General features: G+C 43.9%; 2 protein-coding genes across 2 annotated transcripts in view; both read right to left on the bottom strand.

Annotated features, from left to right (window-relative positions):
• LOC134094405 (transcriptional enhancer factor TEF-3-like) overlaps window positions 1-1,468 on the bottom strand; it is a 25,607-nt gene extending 24,139 nt beyond the window's left edge. The window contains exons 1-2 of the mRNA XM_062547913.1: window positions 1,368-1,468; window positions 1,248-1,255 (exon numbers count right to left, since the gene is read on the bottom strand). Of these exons, the coding sequence (XP_062403897.1) occupies window positions 1,248-1,255; window positions 1,368-1,468 (109 nt within the window). The remainder of the gene's footprint in view (window positions 1-1,247; window positions 1,256-1,367) is intronic.
• A 2,872-nt stretch (window positions 1,469-4,340) lies between these two features.
• The window catches only part of si:dkey-82f1.1 (DENN domain-containing protein 2A), a 29,482-nt gene continuing 22,256 nt past the window's right edge, over window positions 4,341-11,566 (bottom strand). The window contains exons 8-20 of the mRNA XM_062547446.1: window positions 11,512-11,562; window positions 11,188-11,375; window positions 10,884-10,993; window positions 10,218-10,287; window positions 9,685-9,762; window positions 9,203-9,343; window positions 8,834-8,982; window positions 7,418-7,595; window positions 6,887-6,928; window positions 6,690-6,795; window positions 5,829-6,104; window positions 5,502-5,588; window positions 4,341-5,349 (exon numbers count right to left, since the gene is read on the bottom strand). Coding sequence (XP_062403430.1) covers window positions 5,318-5,349; window positions 5,502-5,588; window positions 5,829-6,104; window positions 6,690-6,795; window positions 6,887-6,928; window positions 7,418-7,595; window positions 8,834-8,982; window positions 9,203-9,343; window positions 9,685-9,762; window positions 10,218-10,287; window positions 10,884-10,993; window positions 11,188-11,375; window positions 11,512-11,562 — 1,508 coding nt within the window. The 3' untranslated portion in view covers window positions 4,341-5,317. The remainder of the gene's footprint in view (window positions 5,350-5,501; window positions 5,589-5,828; window positions 6,105-6,689; window positions 6,796-6,886; window positions 6,929-7,417; window positions 7,596-8,833; window positions 8,983-9,202; window positions 9,344-9,684; window positions 9,763-10,217; window positions 10,288-10,883; window positions 10,994-11,187; window positions 11,376-11,511; window positions 11,563-11,566) is intronic.

Genomic DNA, 11,566 nt, shown 5'->3' with positions numbered 1-11,566 from the left:
CCACACAAATATTTCAATTGCATTACACATCAGGAGCGTAACCAACTAACCATGTTACTGGCTTATCACTCATTCTGAGTATTTTAATCACGTATAACTCTAGTTTCTAAATATGTGTGAGTGTGGAAGCATTATGGAGAGTTAGTCTACATGTGTATGGCTGAGCTTTGTGTTATGAGTGTGTGTGTGTGTTTGTGCGTGTGTGTGTATTATGTGTGTGTGTGTCCATGTGTGTTTGTTGGGGGTAAGGCTGCAGGGGGCATATGCTGGGGCCCTACTGGGGCAGGAGAAGGCTGCAAGGGGCTGCTCAACTGGACACAATCTCTGCTAATCGGCCCCGGAATGTAAAGCTGGGCAACATACCAAGGGCCTGGGGTCTGGCCACGGAGTGGAAAACGACCACAAGACAAAGGTGATTTTTCCCTTGCTCATGTTCTCTGACTACGGCCTTTCATAAGGGGTGCCTGTGGTCCGAGTGATGGAGAGGATGGAGGCTGGGATAATGTTATGAAACAAATCACTTGTGGTGATGCAGAGTCCTCTCTCTTTCCTCTCTTACAGTCAGCACCCTTTGCTTTGATGGTCTAAAATCATCCACCTGAACTCAACACAAGGACAGACTCTGAAAACAATGCATGCATTGTCTCCATTCTGTTTTAAAACAGGGCAAAGCCACATACTAACTCTAGCTACAACCTCATGTATAAATTGGACCTCTGAGTGAAACCACTTGACCAATGATGACTTAGCACCTGTTCTGACCACTACAACTCAGCCTAAATATCAGCCTCATTTGTCCAGACTTGGGAACGGAACATATATACGGTAGTTCTCTTTTACTTAAATTAAGTTGTATGAATGTAGACTGTGAGGCCATTAATGAACAAGCTCTCCTTTTTAGCAAAAGAGTGTCCATACACACTATGAATGCAGGGGACGTTTCGCACTTGATCCGTTCCAATCTCATATGTGCCCTCTAAGACCTCCACACATGACTTTGTCTTCACGTTGCTCTCCCAGTTGAATGAGATGATTTTCTCAACACAAGTGGCACCCACTCAAAGGCTCCCCCAGCACATTAACCCAATTCACACTTAACACGAGTCAGAGCTTCGGGAGCACCGTAGGCCAGGAGTCCAAGCAGACCTCTCTAACCTCCCCTCTCTGTCCGGCTTAATTAGAATCATATGGGCCATGACCGAACTCCGGTCTCGCTGCTTAAGCCTCCAGATACGCAGAGGGGTTACCATGGAGACTGCGAGAGGGGTAAAACTTCACATCTCTACTCGAGATCTCTGTCCCTTGAAGGGAAATTCATTAAGACTTTCAGCACAGGGCCGGGACTGTCTGTTGGCAGACACAATAACCGATTGGACATGGAGAGCAGCGTGTCCGGAGACAGCTGTCTGTTTCGGAGGGCCGAGGAGCCCTTACGCCGGACTGTGCCGGGGCCGAATGGACGCCACATATCTAAGGCATTATCCTGGTTTCCAGTGAGAGCACAGGAGGAATGTCTGCGATGTGGGCTGAACCGGGTTGAAAGGCTCCTCAGCGCTCGCACTCGCTCACACACCCGTGCAAGACACAAACACACACACACACACACACACACACACACACACACACACGCACACACACACACACACACACACACACACACACTCAGACATTGGTAGGTTTAAACACACCCTGCCACCGGCTCGAACAGCAGGCAATTTCCATCCTATTAGGAATATCATGATTAACATGTGTCCACTGTCGTCCAACTGTCTACCAGCTATGCAAACCCATATGACATTGCACAAATGTAGGAAGACTTCTGGCATAATCTGATAGGCCTACAGCATTAATTAAAAATGACTGGCATTTAACTATAATATCAGACTTCCTCTTAGGGCCAAAGTAGCTGAATCCACCTGTTTATGACATAGTGGTATCATACTATATCTAGCATGACATGTGCATAATTGGTTGGCAAATTATTCTGATATTCATTAACGGCCTAAACAATTTATTAATGTTCATATTTTTGTTTATAAAGATTTGAATAATGCTTATGTGTGTAGCACAATAAAATACGAATTAGATGTTGATATTATTGGCAGATTTTCCTTTCTGTTTGACAGATGCATTCCGGAGTACATACCTGAATAATGCAACCAGTGAATGAATATGCCATTGAAACAGCTTGTTTACTGAGAATAACGCAACATACAGATGAAGAACAGGGCACAGGATGAAAAACAAAGAACAAAGTAGATGTGTGAATAATAGCCTGTCACTGTCATAACCTAACAAAGTGCCCTAGCAGGTGTGTGCTTGCCCCCACGGCACTGTGTTCCCTTGGCCCTTTCCACCTGTTGCTCAAGTGAACTATTCACTCCAACACGCAGCCCCTGTGGGGAACAGACAAACACGCAAGCTGCTCACTAATCGAACCCCAACCAGAGATATTCCAAAAAACCTTTCCAGTACTGAACAGATCCATAGCTGTCAGCACTCAGCTACATTGAACCTTCCTGGAACATGAGTGGTGAACAAAACTAAGAAAAATCACAGGACATATTTTGACTGAGTTAATAAAAGTACTCTTTTAGATAATAAAAATAATTTTATAAATATATAACATCAACATCAAGTGTACAGGTGGCTAAATTACACTTTCCGTCTGTCCATTTGTCTATTAGCATAATCACATCAAAAGAATTAGAGCAAAATAGCTATGATGAATTCTGTGGAATCTACAAAAATAAATCCATTATATTAGACAATCAGAAGATTGAGAGAAAATTCTCAATTTCATTTACACAAAACAATAGTACTTAATATGTATTTTTAACTTTATTGATTAACGTGATTGACCTAAAATTATTAAAAAGTATTATTTGTATTATTATTAATAATAATATAGGATCATCTTATTAGACTCATTGGGCACCATGGAAAAGAGCACACCCACCTGTGGATACTGATTCCTCATTTAAGTTCTGTGACGGCTTAGTAAGTAATACAGTACAGTAGCCTTAAAGACTAGACAGTAATATTTTGCTTTCAAAACAAACATTATCCGTCAATATGTAAACAGTTCACATATGCAGAGCGCTTATGTCTAACTGCGTACCGATGACGTTCGGTTTCTTTTTCAAAAAAGTTCCGGCTGAAACGCAGGAAACATCTACAGTGAGAATAAAAATGATTGGAATTCAGAAAACAAATATGTCAGAAATTTCAAAAATGTAAAATATTTGTAAACATTGACTAATTTGACACGTTTTCTTGCATGGCTGTTAGAGAGCTATTTGCGTATTTTGCTTGGGTCTTGTTTTAAAATACAGGTCTTGGTTGAGTGTGTTGCCTGGAAGGATAGACCTTCACACGAGTGAATGGTCAGCAGGAATATCGAAGGAAAAGTACAAAGAAACACTTACCTCTTGAATGTCAACACTCAGGGTGCTTTCGTCTGGCGGGTAAGTTGAATTTTTTGGGGTAGATTGTGAGTGGAATACCAGAGTATTTGTCCCCCCTTCCTGAGTTGTTTGAAGCGCGAGGAAGTTTGGAATTTCAGGAATTAGCTGTGGTATGATATGAAGGCTGGACGGGAGAAAGACGAAAGGAAAGCGAGAGGCAGGACAGACCGACCGGGCAACACGTAACGAGGGAGGGGGATTCAAGGGGAGGGTCTGGGGTCTGAAAAGGAAAAGAAGCAGCCTTGGTAGGGGGAAAAAGGAAATCACATTCAGAGTTGCAGGGGTCGCGGATTGTCATTGCTTGTTATGGGAGCGACAGACAGAAACAACCCGAGGGAGTGTCTGTTGCAAATATTGTCTGACTAAGCGCATGGGCTAATTATTAGGAAACATTTTTGTTCTATACTCTAGTAGTATGTACTGTAACATGCTCGTTTTCAACTGTCAAAAAGTACTGCATCTGAAAGCTTTAGACGCATATTCTCCAATTACTTATCTTTAGTCTCCAAACGCAAGGTATTACATGCTTGTATATATTTTCTAACCAAAGACTTAAGAAAAGCAAACTTAGGAAATCACTGAGGTCGCAGACATAGTAGGTTTGCTCTGCACCTTCTCTTGTCTTCTGTCAGTCCCGACACCTGACTTGTGAGAGCCCTCCAGTGGAAACATAGGCCACTGCGTCAAAATAATCTAAATAGTGCAAGTGGCGCTCTCTGCTATTGCAGCGCGATAGGAGCAGTCTGGGCTATTGGCATAGGCTTATGTTTTAAATTCGAACATCTGCAATTTCCCTAGATGCTTACCAATCCGTGGTAATCAGTAATATTGCAACATTAAATAAAAACACACACAATTATTATGGTCTTGGTTTAAATGAAAAATCAATTTATTTGATTTACACTTCCATTGCATTCTTTTCAATCAAGTTTAAGTAGATCTAGTGGTGTTTTTGAAAATATTCTGAACAACAGTAGGCTGAGTCAACAAAATCAGGTCTGTCCTCAGATTTTGGTCCTGATTCTCTACAAATCTCTTTCCTCTTCAGAGTCTCTACAGAGAAAAATCCCGTGACTTTTGTGATCCACGTATCTTTGCTGATTGTTACCTCCCCATTTTGTAGTCACATTCCCAGGTCAAGTCTACGCAATTTAGACACAGTACATTTTCTCATAACCTCACATGAATCACACCATGATAAATAACATGTTATGGAAAAACTACTTCATTTATTCTTTCAGTAAAGGGGATTCTTTCAAAACTTAGGGGATAACATTTGTCTAAAAGTATATAAATTAAATTAAAGCCTCCTGTGTTAAAAGAAGTTGTACTCTATTTTTGAAAGAGTTCAAAACTATGGATGTAATGTGAGAAAGAGAACTGTGCAAAGGCAATTTCTCCTTTGGCTACATGGCTAACATTTTAAGCAAGTCCTGGTGTTTTGGGGATTCAGGGGTGGGGTTTTAGGCTCTACACAGAGCACAGAGACGGCAGGTCATGGCATGGCACTGTGAATTATCCTCAGATTGTTAATGTGACTTATACACTGGGATCCTGTTTCTTGGTTGCTCATTGCCCACCAGCCAGTGTATGTTCAATGGGCAAGAGAGGATATTGGATTTATTGGACATTTTTCTTTGTCTTGGCCAGAACGCTGTATTCCATCTTCTCTGCGGACTATCTTGGTTTCGTGCCACATCATTTTATTGTTTCCTCCCCATCTCGATGGTGGTGAGCAACTTCTGGAGCCGACGCCCTGGTCGCACCACCACTCAGGGGAGTGTTTGGTCCAACAAGCTGATAAAAGTACATCCATTCTTCTTGACCTCTCATGAATAGGGGTGCGCTCATCATTTCTTGGAGAGGAATTTCATCTTATTTCCTGTGATATAGACAGAGAATTTGAAACAGATCGAAAGATCAGATAGTGCTCGTGCTTAGTAACCTGAACAACACTTCAACATCATCAGATGAGGCCATTAGAAAAGGCAATAGAATGGTTTGAATGAACATACTGAGGGGGACTGTTCTTACCTAAACCTTTTAGGAACTTGTTGACTCCACGGTTCTCAATTCCTGGCAATGAGTCCAGGTAGTCTTGAGCCCGCACCTCAAACAAACCTACACAAAGACAATGACAAATGACATAGATCAAAAATCCATTCATCCTTGTACACATTCCAGAAACAGACAACACAACACCAAAAACCTAATTCTATACACCATTCACACCTCACTACATAAAATTACATTATCAGAACTATCCTACAGTGACAATCTCCTGGGAACAGCGGTGCCCAACATTTGGCACAATGACAGCAGCCTTGTGTATGGAGTAGAGAGGAAAGAGCAGTGCTGCACCTTTCATGCCTTGCCGACGATGCTCTCTCTCCTGCACAAAGCCAGCAAACATCTGCGTCTCCATGAACACCTCCAGGAACCGCCGTAGGCTCTTGGAGGTGACCGCCTTGCGGAAGGCCTCGCGCTGGAAGGAGGACGGGGTGGGAGACGGGGAGGAGGAGGAGGCCGAGTCGTCCTCGCGCTCCCCGCCACCCATGAAGAGAGGGTAGTGGCCCACTATCTCCACGAAGAAGCGCACAAAGGCCTCGGACGCCACCGTGCTCAAGGAACTGGACTCTGCAGGGAGAGCAAGAGCTAAGTCAGACATGTCAGTGCCTGTGAGAAGACTGCAATGATTGTTCATTATTAAAGGTAACCAATTCAGTATCAGGTTATAGGGCTCCGCCTGCTGGGTGCTTCCAGCTATACTACAGTAGGTGCATGATTCTCCATGTTACAAGTTTGTTTACCATCAAAATGGCTTCAAAGCTGTTGTATTAAGGTAAAAAAGGCTTTCATAGGATGCCTTTAATTAGCAGCTACCATTTAAAGGAGAAATCTGGCGAGTTTTCTCATAGATCTCCGTTCCTCTGGGGACGTGTCCGTGAGCTCCCATTTACATGCCCACAGAGTGTTGTGCTGTAGCTGTCTGGCTGCATTAGCTGTTGGCTGTAGCAACACAATTGTTTTCTTTATTTTTTTCGCACCAAGAGTACTCTGTGACCTCGAGAAGCAGAGATCTATGTGAAAACTCGCTGGATTTCTCCTCTAAGAACTCATCTTGAATTTCCCCTTGGGGATCAATAAAGTATCTTTCTATCTATCTAAATGAACAAAGTACGGGTTTTTGGCTTATTAAGAAATGATGGTTGATTATCTCACCATTGGGAAGGTCTCCTTTGTCACAAGCCAGTTCCTTCCTCTTCTCCAGAACGTGTTCTAGAGCTGCTTGAAGTTTGTGTGGCAGAATGGACTCCTCATCGTCCAACTAGAGTAACAACATTTGGATAATCAGTCTCTATTTTGAATTGTGATGGAAAGGCTTCTTGGTAAGTAAACTTCAGTGCAAGTGATAGTACCTGTCTGAGGAAACGGCTGTTGCCAAGGTCGACTACCAGAACCTGTGGAAAGAGTAGAAGGGAGGGGTGATGTCATTTCCTGCAAGGCCAGTAATCTCAGCTCTTTTTCAGAGGACAGCATTGTTGGACAGAGGAAAAGGGTCAAGGCTCTACGGGAGACCTGTGCCATGTTCACACATAAAAGCCATCTGAAATACGAGGTGCTCATGGGAACATTCAGACCCTCAGAACTTTTTTAGAGTTTTTCCCGTGACTGCCCTAAGCCAATAATAGTCGTCTTTCCTTCCCTTTCTTTTTACTTTCCATTATCACATAACAAAATGTGACTAAAATGACTTCCTATGGAGTAAATTGCATAATCTACAGTTTTCACAGAAACTCTGTAACAGTTATAAAGGGGTCATCACAATATATTTAATGACATTTAATTGAAAAGATTCCTATTCCTCTGTGTTTTTTAAAAAGAAAGAATTCACAAACTTTTCATCATTATGTGTGCATTCCTCTGTGTCCAACAGCCACAGGTCTTACCTCTTCAATGGGCAGCTCTTTCAGACGAGGCAGGGAGCTGGACAGCAGGCCCACAATGAAAGGCGTGGGTGTGCACACAATGTCCATCATAGCAGGGGGGAGCACTGGAATGTAGGTGTGCTGCCAGGTGAAGGGGTAGAGGAGGGCCACCACCGCGTGGCAGCACTGAGACAGCGTACTGGAACACAAGCACATGGAGAGGGGACTGTCAACATCTAGCAGTATTGCTATCGCTATCCTGTCTTAAAGGGGCTTGGAAAGGATTTTCCTGGTGGAAGGTAATTGTTTTTGTGTCTGCCATGTGTCTGCAACTCAGAGGTTTAATTAAATCACTGACTGTGACTTGGTGGTTCAATACATTTAACCAATTGCCTTGAATGTCTTTGTAGTTCCTCTTTTCACCACAGGGTGGCATGATGAGGATATAAAACTACACTCAGTTAGTCTTCACTGGAGAAAGACAATGTACAGTAAGTTTCAAAGGGAAGTTCAAGGAATTGGTTCAAGTGCAAATACAACAAAAAAAATGGCATCATTAAAGCAGCCTTTACAGAAGGCAAGAGAGTTTGGTAATGGTATAATGAATGCTTTGTGGTGACGGATGAAGTAGCCTTTCAATTTTGACTTAATATCTTCAGTGTGTGACTGTTTTCAGTTTGTCTTCAATATGTGTCTGTTTTCATTTATGAACTTCAAAAAACTTCATTGTCATAGCTGTCAAAGTTCCCCTAAGTTTAACAACTCTTTGTATATTTACTCATCGTCCTTTGAAAACATTTTCTATAGTATCTTCCCATGAAATGTGTACTTTATAACATGGATATTCAGCATTTTAAGAGTTCAGTGAACTGAAAAGTTAAGTTGAATTTCAGAAAAATGCCTGAGGAGGGCAGTGTTCTGTATACTTCTCTGTCTATACACAGTCTAAATTGCGTCTCTCTCTTTTCAAGCCTGCTTCTGGATTCCTGTAGCTTTTTCCAAAAGAGAAAAGATTGTTCCCAAGGCAACCGTATAACACAACAGCATTTTTTCCACAACTTTCTCGCGGCAAAATTGTTCCACGTATAGTCTTCTCCCCTTTGTTGCATTGTCATCTCCTCTTTCCCTTTCACTCTGTCTTTCACACATACCAACAGCACCCAGACAGGGGTGTTAGGAGGAATATATACTGGCTCTTCACAGTCTAATCCCTCGCTCTGGGTGAATGTACCATCTCTCCAGTAGGCTTACAAGGCTCAGTACCACCAAAAAAATGCTGCCGTCTTAGAAAATATTCCATTTCAAACCAAAGGACCTAGCTTATATATGATAATTAAGGATCAGGATACTAAGGATCAGGATACTAAAATACAATAACACTAAAAAAGGATGTGCTACCCATGACTGGGTGTTTAGCAGAGGCAGATGGAGACTCACCTGAGCTTGTCTGCAGTGAAGATGACCCTGCGCTCCAGCAGAAGGGAGGCGAAGACTCGTAGCAGGAGGCGCAGACTCAGGGAGGAGAAGAGGCACTCGAAGTCCACGTGCTCCAGACGGGAGTCTGACGGCCGACACAGCTCGATCACCTGGACGAGAAAGGTGTGCATTATTAGACATTGCATCCATGGCAAACGACAAAATGTCTTGAAAAGGTGAGGAGAGAGGGGAGGGAGTTATTTCACTGTAGCACATGAACACACACAAATATCTATGTGTGCTTGCTTATGTATTGTTGGCAGGGATGTTTCTGTTGGCATGGTGTCAAATGTGTGGATGACTTGGTGTGTCCTCCTGAATGGGACTGACCTCTGTGCCTGACCCTGGCAGAAAGTTCTTCACAGTGATGGTTCTCCCCGGGGCTGGGAAAGGAGCCTCCATGATGCCTCTCATGAACGGCTGCACCAGGGCTGGTGAAATGGCCCTCCTCTTTTCCACCTCATCAAGGATCTGAGACACACGAACACACACACACACACACACACACACACACACACACACACACACACACACACACACACACATACAGTCGATTAACACAGGGTTCCCACAAACACAGGCACACAGACCAACTTTTCATAGCCATATGGGTGCACACTGAAATTACATTTCATTAGAGAGCCCAGCTCGCTGCGAGCGACCACATCAGCTGCAGCTCACATGTGTTTCTCAGTGGCAGAGCTCGGGCCCTTTGGGAAAGTGAGATCGAGAGCTCAGGGGGGCGGGGCTCTGTGGGCACTTGAGTAGTGAGTGTGGTGGAGGGGTGGGGACGGTGGGGAGGCGAGGGGTACCTTAGAGAAGAGGTCAAAACACCCCAGTCGGCTCACGATGCAGTAGACTTCGGGCAGGCGCCTTCCTTTACCACTGGGCTGGAGAGAAGAAGAAACACACCAAAAGAGTCAACTTAAGCCTACTGTACCTTACACTGACAAGATTTGGGAAAGATTCTAGACTGTAGTCTTTTGAGTAAAGTTTGAATGAGGGGCATAAATTAAAAAACTACAATCTTTCAAGAATCTTTCCCAAATCTGGTCAGTGTAAGGTAGGCTCTAGTGGCACATGGAGAGAGTGGAGGGTCATGGAGTGGAGTTGAGCTGGATCTCCTGACACCTGCTATACTGTACATGCAAACAGCGCTAACACTATCAGCACACGCTGTGAGCCGAGGAAACAGGATATAAGGAGGCTTTCCTGCCCAGACACACCAGTGACAAAGCCAAACTATTCAACCCCGTGTGTTTAGTTACCACTGTTCAGAGTAGACTTTCCCCCGTCCAAATACTGTAATTGCACGTTGCAGACCTAGCAGATGAAACTAACTCACCAACAAACGGCGGCAGTAACCAAATCTTCGACTTCCATCCTCACCCGTCAGGACGAACGAGAAGGTCTCGCTTTGAAAGAAAGAAATGAGATTTGAGATTGAAAGCGGAGGTGGGGGGGGGGGGGGATCTTCAAACAAGAGTATGGAGAGCTTGTTGAAAGAAGAGAACTCTCATTAGTTCATAGCCTGAGTGATCACTCAGTTCCTACAATAAGGCCCTCAAGGCTGTGAATGGAGTGGAGGGGGGCATATATATTCGGGGTTGACTTGGGCAGTGTAAAATACACAAAGACAGCTGCTGTTCGCCAGTGACATAGCTCTGCCTTCGAGTGTCAGTGTGATGAATGAGCATGCCTGCAGGTGGTGGTGTGAGTGATTCTTCAGCTTGGACCCAAATTCCTCCGTGTGTAACTCATCACACTAGATTATTATTACCTGTCACCTGGCCAAAGCAGCTTTCATTATAGTAGTCACATGAGACCGGGATAAACAAATCACTTTGCCTGCTGCTCAAACGCGGCAGACCGTAAGTAATCAGGAATTCATTACCGAGTGAGTTTGCGTGTAAGTCCAACAGTCAACAGATGCCGCAGAGATTTATTGCACTTGTGTACAATGCAGACTGAAATTACACTGTTGTGAAATATTTAAAGCGTGTGGTCTCACCTGGGAAAGTGGTCAACAGGTATCCAATCCTTAGCATCGGGGAAGCAGAACTGTGGTATGACCTTCAGCTGATCCTCGGCTTCTCTCATGAATTTAAAACTCCTCTCCAGCTGGTGGAAAAAATTAGTAGTGTCCCAAAAATCCCATTAATTTCACTACTGATGGCATATCCAGCTCCTCTCTCACACACAAGTGCGTCATGCCATTGACATTCCCAGCACGTTGTAAATCTAAGTATCATGGCTTCCTATTCACTGACTCAGACTCTTATGATGTACAGTATTGGTGTTGCCCTCCTCTTTACCTTCAGCGGAAACTGCTGAGTCACCTCCGGCAGGTAAGGCGCCCCGGCCTTCGTCTTATGAAGCGCAACCACCAGGAAGTACTCAAAGAGCTTCCTCTCTTGTAGGTCCATAAGGTCTCGCTCAAGGGTCCTGTATCGGTCCGTCTGTTTTAGCATGGACTGGACAGACACCAAACGCTGGCTGTGGGCTAAAAACACACGCGGGGAGATCAGATTCGATTGACAGCTGTCCAGACAGACTGTGACCCAGCACTCACTGAAGTGCTAGCATACAATTGAGTACAATTACACTTGTAGATAAAAGGCCTCGGTGTAGCTTCTCACCTTTCAGTTTCTCCTCAGTGTCACTTTCCGATTCGCTGTTCTCATCAGTCACTGC

Source organism: Sardina pilchardus, chromosome 10 (genome assembly GCF_963854185.1).
Source record: "Sardina pilchardus chromosome 10, fSarPil1.1, whole genome shotgun sequence".
Classification (NCBI taxonomy): domain Eukaryota; kingdom Metazoa; phylum Chordata; class Actinopteri; order Clupeiformes; family Clupeidae; genus Sardina; species Sardina pilchardus.
This window is presented reverse-complemented; position numbering and strand designations above follow the sequence as displayed.